General features: G+C 39.3%; 1 protein-coding gene across 1 annotated transcript in view; it reads right to left on the bottom strand.

Annotated features, from left to right (window-relative positions):
- NGEF (neuronal guanine nucleotide exchange factor) overlaps window positions 1-12,376 on the bottom strand; it is a 49,462-nt gene extending 37,086 nt beyond the window's left edge. The window contains 2 exon segments of the mRNA XM_048506370.1: window positions 8,408-8,537; window positions 12,037-12,376. Of these exon segments, the coding sequence (XP_048362327.1) occupies window positions 8,408-8,537; window positions 12,037-12,304 (398 nt within the window). The 5' untranslated portion in view covers window positions 12,305-12,376.
- Window positions 12,377-12,637: the final 261 nt, after the last annotated feature.

Genomic DNA, 12,637 nt, shown 5'->3' with positions numbered 1-12,637 from the left:
TGTGCACTTACTTTTACAGAATGGGGAAAAAATAGCAATTGAAAGAATTAACTCACTGTGTTCAGTTGATACAAGGATGTCCACATCCAATTATAGAAAGAAAAAAGATACCTGAGATTTTTTAGAAAACCTCAAGAATTGCTTTCACTTGCATCACTTTCTGACATGATCTCGAATTCCAGTTACTAACTCTCTGGACATATATTTTTTCTACCAAAACAGCAGTAATCCGCACAGTAAAACACCATATCTGTATCTCTAAGTAAACATAAAATCTGATTGTCTCATTCTATTTTAGCAGATGCCAAACTGATACTCTATACTTCGGACAGTTTTTTTTCCAGTTAATTTGGCATGAATTTGTGTGTATTTGCAAGAACAGAATATAACTAACTAGCGTTTCTAAGGTCAGAGTTTGACCTACATTGTGTGTATATTCAAGAAACTGTATGTGTACAGTGAAAAGACAGTGTTAGTAGCAGAAATATTGAATAGTTTACAGAGGATTTAAGGGGGTAGATAGGGCATTACCATTTGATTGGGCATTTTGGTTTGGTTTAATATTCCAGTCAGTTTCCCCTTGTGGATAAAAACAAAGATTGCATGATTAGGCTCAGAATATTGCAATCAGGGGCCAGCAGACATGTGATTTTGGACTTTTCCTTTAAGGAAAAGAGCAATATTATCAGTTGGTTCACTTTTACTCATTATTAATTTTGGAGAATAAAATAGCCAATACACAACATGTCCATAGGTGGTAACCTATAGATGTTAGTATCCTTTCTGATGAGAAGATTAGAATTCCTCATCCCAACAATTGATAAGAGGGATATGTTTGTGAATATGATCATATATGCAAGTTCTGTGTTTGCACTTGTGGAGGAGGTATTGTGGAGAAGGATGGTTAAGTGTGCATTCTAATTTAAGGGTTGCTGTGGTTTGGTATGAAGAATAGATCATGAAGAACTCAAAGCTTATATAAGAATAGGCTCTCACAAGGCAAGGCATGCTTCATTTTGGTGGTTAATTGTGGTAAGAAAACAGAGTTGCATAGACTTAATAAGGGAGCTTGGAGGGAAAAAATCCATAACACTAGCTTTAGACAACTATTAAAGGATTAAGAATTGAACATTAATTTTTAAAGCATGCCTCTACAAAGACACCTTGAAGTGATACAGGTATCAATAGTGTTAAAGTGTTATTACAAAAAAATCCCCCCAACAGCCCAGGGAATTTCACATTTAAGTCTTCATGAGGGGCAAGTGTGATTGACTATATGTTAATTTCTCCTGGACTGATGGTCAACATCCAACACTTTGAAATAATGGCTCGGACAGAAAGTGAGCATTTGCCTCCCCGCCCCCCCCCTCAGACTAACAAATGACTTTTCTGCAAGTAAAGTATCTCAGCAAGGCCAGGCCTTTCAACATGCCCGCCTTTGCTGGTCTCACAAAACTGAATAGAAGGGCGCTCAATTCTTCTCTGAAGATCAGATGACAATCTTTCTTCAAAAATTGACAGCTGGCAAGACAGGGGAGGACATCTGTCTACTGTACAATGCGCTGGTCTCGCACCTTATATAGTGCATTGCTCAACCAATCCTTTAGATTCTGAGTCTTCATCTCCGCGAAATGCTATGTCCTGGTTTGATGACGAATGCTTGCATGAGAAGCACCAGCTAAGCAAGCATTTCCACTCATGTAAACCTTCGGGTAACAACCCATTACTCGAGGCCTATCTTATAGCCAGGAAGACATTCCAGGATCTTATAAGGATCAAGAAGCAACTACATCTGTCAAAGATCTGGACCAAACATTTTCAAGCCTTCAATGCAAAAGATAGTAGAAAATTTTGGTGGATCATTTCCTTAGGGGCGGGTGAAGCCTGCACAGCCCCTAGCCCCCAGATTCCAGCTGATGTATGGATGGCTCACTTTGCAACTATTTTCCATGATTCAGCTCTTCAGACCCCTTCAATCAGGCCCTCAACTATACAAGATCTTCCAATATGGCCTCCTGTCTGCTGTGAGGAGGTGGCCACTCTATTATCCAATCTAAAACAAGGGAAGGCGCCAGGCCCAGATGGCCTTCCATCAGAACTTTTAAAGAGCTTTCCGGACTTCTGGGCCCCTATATTGGCTGCCCTTTTCACTCAAATTAACAACAGTGGGCAGATCCTTGAATCCTGGTCTCAGGCCATCATTGTTCCAATACACAAAAAAGGCGATCCATGGAATCCAGCAAACTATCGACTGATCAGTTTACTGTCAGTTGTAAGTAAACTCTGTGCAAGACACCTAGAGAAACGCCTAATACTTTGGTCCTCCTCAGTTTTGGGTTCAGAGCAGATTGGCTTCACCTCTGGCAAATCCACTCTCAATCATTGCTCGGTCCTTTACCATATAGCAGAGAAATATAGCAATCATAAGGGTGGGAAATTTTTCTCAGCTTTTAACTCTGTCCCTAGGAAGCAACTCTGGGAAAAATTAGCAACTTTGGGAATAGACCAGAGACTATTATTCCTAATTCGCCAACTATACTCCTCTAATACCTACCAGGTCCGCTATGACCATGCTGGTCATTGACTTCGCCAATAACTTCAAACAAAGGCATCAAGCAGAGATATATTCTAGCACCCTATTTGTTCAATTTCTACCTAAATGATCTCGCATCTTATCTGTCACAGACTAATAACCATGCACCTATCTTGGGTCAAAGGCCAACCCATGTACTCCTCTACACAGAAGACACTGTGTTGTTATCTTGTTCTAGGGTGGGTTTACGAAGATTGCTTCAAGGTTTTGTTACTTATTGCCAAAACAACACATTGACGATAAATTTCAACAAATCTAAAATCCTGGTTTTCTCCAAGTCTAGAAAACTCAATTCATGGAAGGTAAACGGCAGGCAGATTGAACAGGTTTATTCATTCAAATATATGGGAATAAACTTTCACCCCTCTCTGATATGGTCACCTCACATTCACTCAGCACTTAATACTACAAAAATCAAGATGCTGGCAGTATCTAGGCTCTTCCATTCCCAAGGTGGACAGTTTGTGAGGGTCTTCAAATTAAAACTATTGCCTCAACTACTTTATGGAGCCCCAATTTGGGGAGTTAAAACTGCTACCAATGTAGAGAGTGTTCAATCTCTTTGTCTCCATCGTATACTGGGACTTCCAAATTCCGAAACCTACCACATTTTCTGCCTAGAGTCTGGTGCAATTCCGATCGCCTCACGGGTCTGGCTGTCCATCTATAGATACTGGTTATGCCTACACTTCAGAGAATCGCCGGGAAGTCTGATATATTATTTAAGCTTCAATAATGGTTTATCTCTCTGAATAGTCTTTAAAACTTGTACCTGAGTGACTTTCTTCTACAACATCCTATTAGTTCTTTACATAACAGCTGGAAAATAATGAATTCTTAAACTGTTTCTCTCTGCATTATCATCTTATGACTCATTTTTAAATCAAACTGATGAGTTATCTTTAATAATTACATTCAGTACCTTTTAACAGAAAATTCAATCCACTGACAAATTAATATTTAGTTTTTATGTTTACAACAATTCGATGTATCTGGCCATTTCATTACAATGCTATAATACATTAGTTTACTTTCTTCAAAAATTTGCAAATGGGTTTTCAATATGATTCTGTCATATTGGAAGTGAGATAGCAGTCACCTCAAAAAATAAGCACAGAGGGAATTAGGGCTTCTAGAAAAATGGTTTCTAGAAAAATGACTATTGCAAGGCTAGCCTGTTGTCTTCTCCAGACTCAACACATCCTGTTTCCGCATAACCAAGAAAAGACACAAGAGCATTTTAGCTACTGTGTGATGTTCCAAATGACTTTTCATGACCACACATCTAACTAGGGTAAGACAGGAAGATAATCTTATGGGGCTGGATTTAAAATCTGCCTAAATCTGCACTTCCCATACAGAGGAAAACTCAGATGTTTTAATTTTAAAAACATGCATTTGTTTCACAAATAACGATTATGTGCAAAAGTCTTGTTTCTTCACACTTCAGTTATTGCAGAATTAGTTTCTGTGAAATTGAAGTGTGTGGGATTTTTTAAAAAAATTCCAACACAAAAATGAACTGATAGCCCATTTACACTTTGAAATCCTATTCAGATCTGCTAGATATAATTTGCTCTAGCTGTCTTACCAACTGAGGTCTGATTGGACCATTTGTTTCTGTTCAAGGGTCAGACTAGATGTGACAGTGTCCTTGTGGCCACCACAAGGATGATGATGTCATCTTAAAGTCATTTGAAAATATGGCAGGCTGAAGTGCTCGTCCTGCCCCCCCCCCATCAACTGCCAAAAGGCTGTATGCATACAAACATCCTGCAGCTGTTTCAGCCCTTGAAAATATATGGGGGAACAATTATTATTATTATTATTATTTATTTATTTATTTATTTATTTAATTTGGTATACCGCCCAATCCCTGGAGGGCTCTGGGCGGTGTACAACATAAAAACACATAAAACATCATAGGCATCCATAAATTATAATAAAAACAGCAGTTATAATATATCTAGATGGCGTCCCTCCTAAACCTGATCCCTTTAGCAAGAGGGGGAGAATGCTACACAAGAGTGCTACACTGGACTTGGGAATCACATTCAGCATCAGATTCCAATGTGGGGATGATACAACGACCTATATTTCAGGAGGGGCTAAGGTTCAACATGGTAAAGATTGGTGAGAGCAACATTAATCTATCAAGTGATGACAGCACAATGATTTAAAAAAATTAGAGCAGAGAGAGTTTTGTAGGAAACATGCTGTATGGTCCACTTGCTTTTCGATAGCTTATATTTTACCAAACACTACCATGGATTTACTAGGCAAGTCAGTCTTAGTTGTAAATGGATGAAGGTGTAATATGAAATATTTGATTTTTTTTTGGCCTGTTTTAATATAGCTGAGTTGTTGTTTTTTAAAACTGGCTGTTTAGTTTTTAGAACTTATTGTGAGTTTCAGTATTTGATTAATGATTGTGTTGCTGTGTAAACCCCTTTAAGTGCTATTTGGGAAAGAAGGCAGGCAGCCCATACATACTTAAAACCATGATCATCACAATATCTAACAGTACAATGGCTGATTTCTGTGCCAAACACAAAAGCAGCAAAATTAAGCCACCCACAGACAAAGCAAGAGACTATACATACTTGGTAGATTTCCCAGGCAAGCAGAAAAATATAACTAACAACCCAATCTGGGGGTGGGGCGTGGATAGAGTCGTGGAGGCAGTGGTGGTACCTACATCAGCAGAGAGAATAAACATGCTAGCAGGCAGGTGCTGCACAGCTCTGTGGTGCCCAAACCCAGAAGTGCTTGCTGCTCTGAAGTTCTGCTGGCATCAAAGAGCACCCTGCTCCAGCAGGTGGTCAGGCCAGGTTCGTTCCTGATGGTAGAGCCAGCTTTAGTCGGTTTCCACTGGAATTTCAGCACAGGAATGCCCCCTCCCCAGTTGCAGATTTCAAGTTGGGAAAATGTATGGGCAGGAGAGACTGAAGCACCATCTTGCTGCGTACTTTGATCCCAAACCAAACCAGACCACAAACACCTGGCAATTCAGTTCTGAGCATGAAATTCCCAGATCATACCTGTAAATCAAACCTGGGGATATATGTGGGAAAAGTGCACCATATAATTAGGCCCTCAAGAGTATGGTCTTGAAGCATGGATACTGAGAGAGGCTGAGAGTTATTTGAAAGGAATAACTATGTAAAAGGAGATCATCTAGAACCCTGGTGCAAGAAATTGGGGGGATCTCCAAATTGCTCCCCCCACTGTTATGTCTCAGAACCTTAAGCCAACAAATGACTATGAAGTATCAATCAGCAGCATTTATTGATGAGGTATCAAAGCACCATACTTGGCAAAGCCAGTTCTAAAGAAACTGGCATTTGCAGACCCATATATCCCCCCTCCCAACTTCCCAGCGGCAGTCTCTGGAACCAAGACTGCCCCAAGATCAGCAACAGATAGTGCTGGAGCCACCTCTGCCCATAACAAGGTAACAGTTATAATTCTTTTTTCACAGAACAGAGTATCCAGTGGATGCCTAGTTGACTACAAAGCATGCAAAGCCATAAAGCATAAGTCAAGGAAAGAATGCACAGATGGCAGTAGTAACATATAGCAGGCTGGTTGCATATATCAAAGAAGCATTGATTGGTTATATCTGGTGATTACATAGTATGGATTAACAGATCTACAAAACTGGAGCTAAGGACAGATCGAGGGAATTCCTCTACAAACCTGAAGGGCTGCCAACAGACTAGTATGGGTAGTATTGCTTCCAGCTGAATAATCAGAAGTGGTGTCACTATGTTGTACCCGCTGTAGGGTTCATCTGAAACTCTGCAATAAAAACTATAGAGTTCCAGGTAAATCCTAGAAGTCCTGTGACACAATAATGTCAGTTCCATTTACACAGCCAGAAGTGATGTTGCAGTGTCATGGAACATCGTGTTCACACAAATGCTTTCCCCCCACCATCCCATTGAGTGGCAGTGCAGGCTGTGGGAACACTGGCAGGAATTTCCCCACTGGCAAAAGGCAAATGGCAACACTTAAAGCTCTCCCAAATAATAGAAACAATGCCTATAGTTTCAAGAAAGGATTCCTACTCAGTAGCCCTCTGGGAGGTTGCTAGGCAACCACAACAATATTGCTGAGTTAAGCCTTGATTTCTGTAACTCGCAGGCCAAAACAGCCCCAGCAAAAGCTTTGTTCTCCTCCTCTGTCATGTCCCCTGATGACAAGGACTCATTGAATACAGGCCTGGCAGCCACTACCCAGTCCATACAATTGGCCCTGGTGGCAGCCACGTAACAGCTGGGCCCAGCTCCTGTACTTCCGGCAGCCACTGCACAACTTGGACTTTTCTCAAGGAGAGGCTGCTGGGTAGGGAAGGAGGGAAAGCTAAAGACATGGCAGCAGATAAAGCTATATAGGCTGGGGACAGGAGAAGAGAAGGAATCGGGAAAAGGGGAGAGGCTGTGGAGGCTGCCACGGGGGGGGGGTGGGGGGCAGCCTCCAGGAGGTGGCTGGAGATCTCCTGCTATTATAACTAATCACAAGGCTAATCACAAGGCAACAGAGACCACCTCACCAGGAGAAAATGGCCACTTTGGAAAGTGGACTCTATAGCATTATAGTCCATTATAGTCCCTCCCTTCCCCAAACCCCACCAATCCTCAGGTTCCTCCCCCCAAATCTCAGGTATTTCCCAACTCTACGGAAAAGACAGAGGAAATAGTGGGGAAGAGGATACAGAAAAAAAAATTACCCCTGTCAAGTTTTTGCCGGTCCATGCTTGTAACAATAACAGCAATAATAAATAAGCTGCAATTAGCTATATATATCAACAATCATTAATATCAATTGGATTAAAATTTACTCCAGACATAAAAACTTTTAAAAAAACTTTTAAAAAACCACTTACCTACTGAAGTTTGGCTATAACTTAGCTAGATAAGATTCCCTTATCTATCTCCCCAGCTGCAGATGAGTAGAACTACTTTCTGCAGGGTCCCTTAAGTACATTTATTGTTGCTTTTTTCTGATTTTTTGGCAATTGTATGTATGTTTATGCATAAAAGTACAATTGAAGATTCAGAAGCACAGTGTTTATACAGTTAAAAAGAAGAAGGCAAGCTGGAGAAATAGGAGGCACTTCAGGAATTGTACTTTGTCATTTCTGCCACGGGCTTGACTATTGGCTGAACATCTTGAAATTAAATTAATCATTTCTACATGAACTTGGTACTTCCTATCTTTGAGGTGACAAACAAAGTACAAGGAAAAAAAGAAATCATGTAGTTTACAGGACATTTTGTTAACCTTTGTCTCATTTTGCTATCTGGAATGTACAAGGAAGTATGCATGCCATGACTGTTAGTTATTATTTATAAAAAGGAGGTGAGACTGCTTCCTATGCCTGAGATCTAAAACTGATCTTACAGTACTAGCAGGAAAAAACCACTTTTTAAATAAAGGGATATTTTCATAAATAGGTAGACTAATAGATTTGTTATGGCATACATTTTTGTGTCTGCTTCAACAAGTACATCAAGTGTCTCAGAGACAGAGAGAGAAATACAGTAAAATAGAGCTGTCAAATAACAATAAAATTCAAGAGATGTTGTCTCTATCATTTCCGTGCAAAGTTCACGTGTATACAAGATAAGCATAATGACCAGTCCCATGGGTTTTAAGCTACAGACATTACTAAAAATTAAATGAGTGTAAGTAAAACTGGTGAACATAATTTAGCCAATTCATTTTATCCTCATTTAAGCCTATTCCACCTATTTTTCCTTCCTGTTACCTTAAAGGTAAATTGAATGTCCATATTGTTCTCTTCCTTACCTTTGAGGACACTGTTCTTCCCTAGTTGTCATATTTGGCTTTATATGTAGGGACAGACTCTTGTGGAATATGCGTAACAGTTCTTCTTTGTTCAGAAGTTCATTTCTGGTATTTTCATTTTTTAGTGAGCCTTGAAATGAAACATTGATAGGTAAATTATTACTTTATTTCTCCATTTAATGAACTATGTTCAGCTAAAGAAATGAGAAATTCAGTTATAATGCAACTGTTATTCTTTGAATATTTCATTCCTTAATTTTATGGAACTTAAAAATCCATTATTATTAGATGAAGGAGCAGGCTTAATTATATGCTTTTTCTTCCAAGAACAGAATGACAGGAGTCTGAATTCCATATAAAGTTTCTTCTCTTTATATCAAAATGGGTCCAAAAGGCTCCCATAAGAAATGAGACAAGCCTTATTTTGATTCAATGGTTGGAATTTGGAAGAACAAGAAAGAAAATGTATCACTTTAAAGTCCTTTCAGCACAATCAACTTATTTTGGAGCAAGTGTGCATTTGTTTCTCATTTGTTGCACATAGTTCTCATATCTTCTCTGAAGGATGCACTCCCATTGCAGAGATACCATATTTTACAAGCAAAGTTCAATTTTCCATATTTGGGAAAATTCAGCATTTCCCCCAGGTAGTGCATTTGTTGCTGTTATAACTAAAGCACTGAATGTATAACTGAAGCACTGAATGTAGTACCTTGACCTGAGAAACCACCAAGAAAGTCCAGGATGGCTACACCTTTTTTTGTCTCTTGCCTTGAAAACCCAATATGGTCACCATTAGTCTACTCCAATTTGATGGCACTTCACATGCACACTGAATGTAGTTATATGAGAATCATGAGAAGAAGCTGCATTTTATTGTGATTAATACAGTAAAAAGCAATATGGTTTCTCATTCATGCTGTGCCTGTCCCTAGTTCCTAAAGCAGGACCCTAAAAATCTAGGGTCCTGTTCAGATACATCCAGAAAATCTAACAGTCACTATATAACACTTCCATGTATACTCTGCTGTAATCTCTTCAAAAGGTCCAAGCTCCAGTTGTTACATTGAACAAATCAAAATTATTTGTTAAACATTTTATGTGATGACAATTTTATTAATAACAGTTCTTAAATGGTATTTCTCTTCTTTGTAGGTTACAAAGACACTCTGCGAGGAAACTACCATATAATCACATCCTAGGACAGTGAGCTCATATTTGCCAGAAGTGCTGACCCATTTATATGATACATACTTAGCTTCTACACAGTTTGTAATTGTTCTCTCTGCTCCCTCTCAGCTTCCCACATTTAATTCTTGTAGTCAGCGGTTCATATTGCCTTTCATTCCCCCTGTTGTACTAACAGAAATTGAAACTGAGAGCCTGCTTGCATTGGATGTTTTCAACATTTATCTTGGATACTAGGATTGCCGTTGACACAATACAACCACCATACCAACTGGTTAACTCTGTTTCTCCTGCTGCACTACAGCTCCTTCCTACTGCCTATTTCTGTGTGTGGGATAGCAAACTTCCTGGCAACTGTGCATGATAGCACACTCATACAATGTCTGGATCAACCTGTCCTAATGGGCAGTTGCAACATGCTTTTTTCCTCATCCTCAGAAAAACTGAGGGGATGGTAGAAAAAAGGAGAATGCAGAGATGACTTCTGGCTAATGTATCAAAATACCCATATGAACTAGGCGTACCTATTAGCAGGACTGAGTTTTGAAAACAAATAATTTCCCAAACATTCTCAAATATAAAAGAAAAGGGCTTACCCATCTTTATCACCCATGCACGTCAGCCAGTTCTGCAGGAAAACTCCGTTTGTACACAAGACTAGTTTTTACAAGGGCAAGCAACATCCACGCCGATGGGAGCGTTGAGGAATATACCTTCCTGCTTCTTTGAATAAACATTAAACTCAAATAGAAGGTAGTGTAATTGTCCTTAAATAACAAAGTTGTGTTGACTGGATAGAACCATTTTTCCTCCAGCCCTCCTGGTGGGCAACTATTACCTTCAATAACACAATAACAGAGGGCAAGTAGGAATGCAGTCCAGTGCACAGCTGGTCAGTCTACAAGGATGCCAGTGTAAGTCTGCAAGAAAACACCCTTTCTTCAAATGGCTTCTTCTGCAAGGGCCCAAAACAGAGATAGATGTCTTCCTGTACAACTGATGTACTTTTGTTGTGAGATGCAGGTGGTTTCTTTAATCTGCATCAGTCTTGGTGCAGTGGCTCTCTTGAGTTCAGGTGATTCAATAAGAGAAGCTGTATGTTTGTCTGGTTGAATACTGCAGTGGCACAGTGGAGAAGACGTATGTCTTGGCATACAGAAGAGCTCATTTTGTCCATAAAACCATACTGGTGACAGGAGTAGAATATTAAGCAGCAGTTTTTGGTCATGTGGTGTCTGCTCACAACCTTGGAATAGGGAAGAAACTTACCTTGTGTAAATATATTGCAAGCAGATTTGGTAACCCAGACTTTTGAGAGAGAGTGGTAGTGTGGTATAGTTTGTTAGGAAATAGACCTATCATCTGGTCCTGATAGCAAATTCACATCTACCAAAAGTGATCTTCCTTAACTGGCATTAGAATGAAGGGTTTGTTCGTTTGAGGGCAGAAGCAATATGGTTATTGCTGTAATGTATTTGAAGAATTTTGAAATGCACTACATACATATTAAATATTAAAATCTCTTCTGTGGAACAGAAACCTTCCCTGACAGGCATTTCCGTTGTCTGGATTATTTAAACAACTATATTCTTGTTATACTTGATTCTTGAATGCTTCCCATGTGTCTGCACCAAAATGCCTTCTTTGAGAAAAACTTTGCATGTTTTTTCTTGCTATATACTGTTAAGAATTCTTTAGCCTTCCGCATTTGCCTTTTAGGTTTTGTCAGTTGAGATATGCTTATAAGTGGAATATTTGATATTTGGGGATATGTTTATTGATGCTGCAGTTTCACTGCTTTGATATTTGTTGATTTGATGTTTGCTGTTTTGTTATTTGATAAGTGTTTTTGTAAATGTTGTTTGCTTATTGTTTGCCATCCTGAGCCCTGCAGGGGAGGGCGGGGTATAAATTGAATAAATGAAATGAGATGAATGGCATGAGATCGAATCCTCTCTTCCTTAAGATCTTATTTTGACTTCTGCAATTTCAGATGTTGCAATTTGACATTCAGTAAGCAAAGAAGATATATGAATGCAAACAACCAGATTTTAAAGTTGGAAGTATTTTGCATAGTGGTTAAGAGCAGGTGGATTCTAATCTGGAGAACCCGGTTTGATTCCCCACTCCTCTACCTGAATGACAGAGGCTTATCTGGTAAACCAGATGTGTTTCTGCATTCCTACATTCCTACTGGGTGATCTTGGGCTAGTCACAGTTCTTCGGAACTCTCTCAGCCCCACCTACCTCACAAGGTGTTTGTTGTGGGGAGACGAAGGGAAAGAAGCTTGTAAGCCACCTTGAGTTTCCTTTCAGGAGAGAAAGGTGGGGTATAAATCCAAACTCTTCTTCTTTTTCTTGTCAGCCCTCTTTCCCTGATATCTAGCTTGACTTGTACCAAAACTGTCAACCTCAGCAGAAAAAGAATAACCACTACTTACCTTCAACATGCTCTGTTTGAATCTCTTTATTACTCCTCCATTTCCCTCTGTTCCGAAGTCTGAAGGAGCGATAGTATCTGGAATTCCTTCGAATAGGAATATAGTGTGACTGCGATTCCTTCTCAGTCACATAATCAGAAGTCAGTGATTCGTCATGCTCACAGTTCAAGTCCAGACATGATACTACTTTTGGAGAACTATCCTTCCTGAAACCATTGGCTGATTTCCCATCGTATCTTTCCATCTCTTCCAAATCTTCAGTCTCCATGGAAACAGATCTGATTGTTTAATAACACAGGAGATGGTGAATGGGAACCCTCATAAACTTCACCAGATCTCTCTGTTTTAAAATTAAAAACAAAAAATAGGAAAGTTTCATTATAGAGCAAAAAAATTTTTTCCTGCAGTAACACAGAATCTTCTCTTCACTTTTTTTCATTTGCTAGATCAGGTATAACTTCAGTGAACAGTTTTCAAGGTTATCTTCAATGTTAGTTGAAATGAATGTCATTATACTTTCGAAAGAATGTGTCTAGATATAATTTCTGATCTTTCCATCCAAACAACTTTGCAATAAACCAATTCAGCATGTAAAAAATTA

The sequence above is a fragment of the Sphaerodactylus townsendi genome, linkage group LG08 (genome assembly GCF_021028975.2).
Source record: "Sphaerodactylus townsendi isolate TG3544 linkage group LG08, MPM_Stown_v2.3, whole genome shotgun sequence".
Taxonomy (NCBI): domain Eukaryota; kingdom Metazoa; phylum Chordata; class Lepidosauria; order Squamata; family Sphaerodactylidae; genus Sphaerodactylus; species Sphaerodactylus townsendi.
Note: the sequence above shows the minus strand (reverse complement) of the source record. Positions and strands in the feature narration are given on the sequence as shown.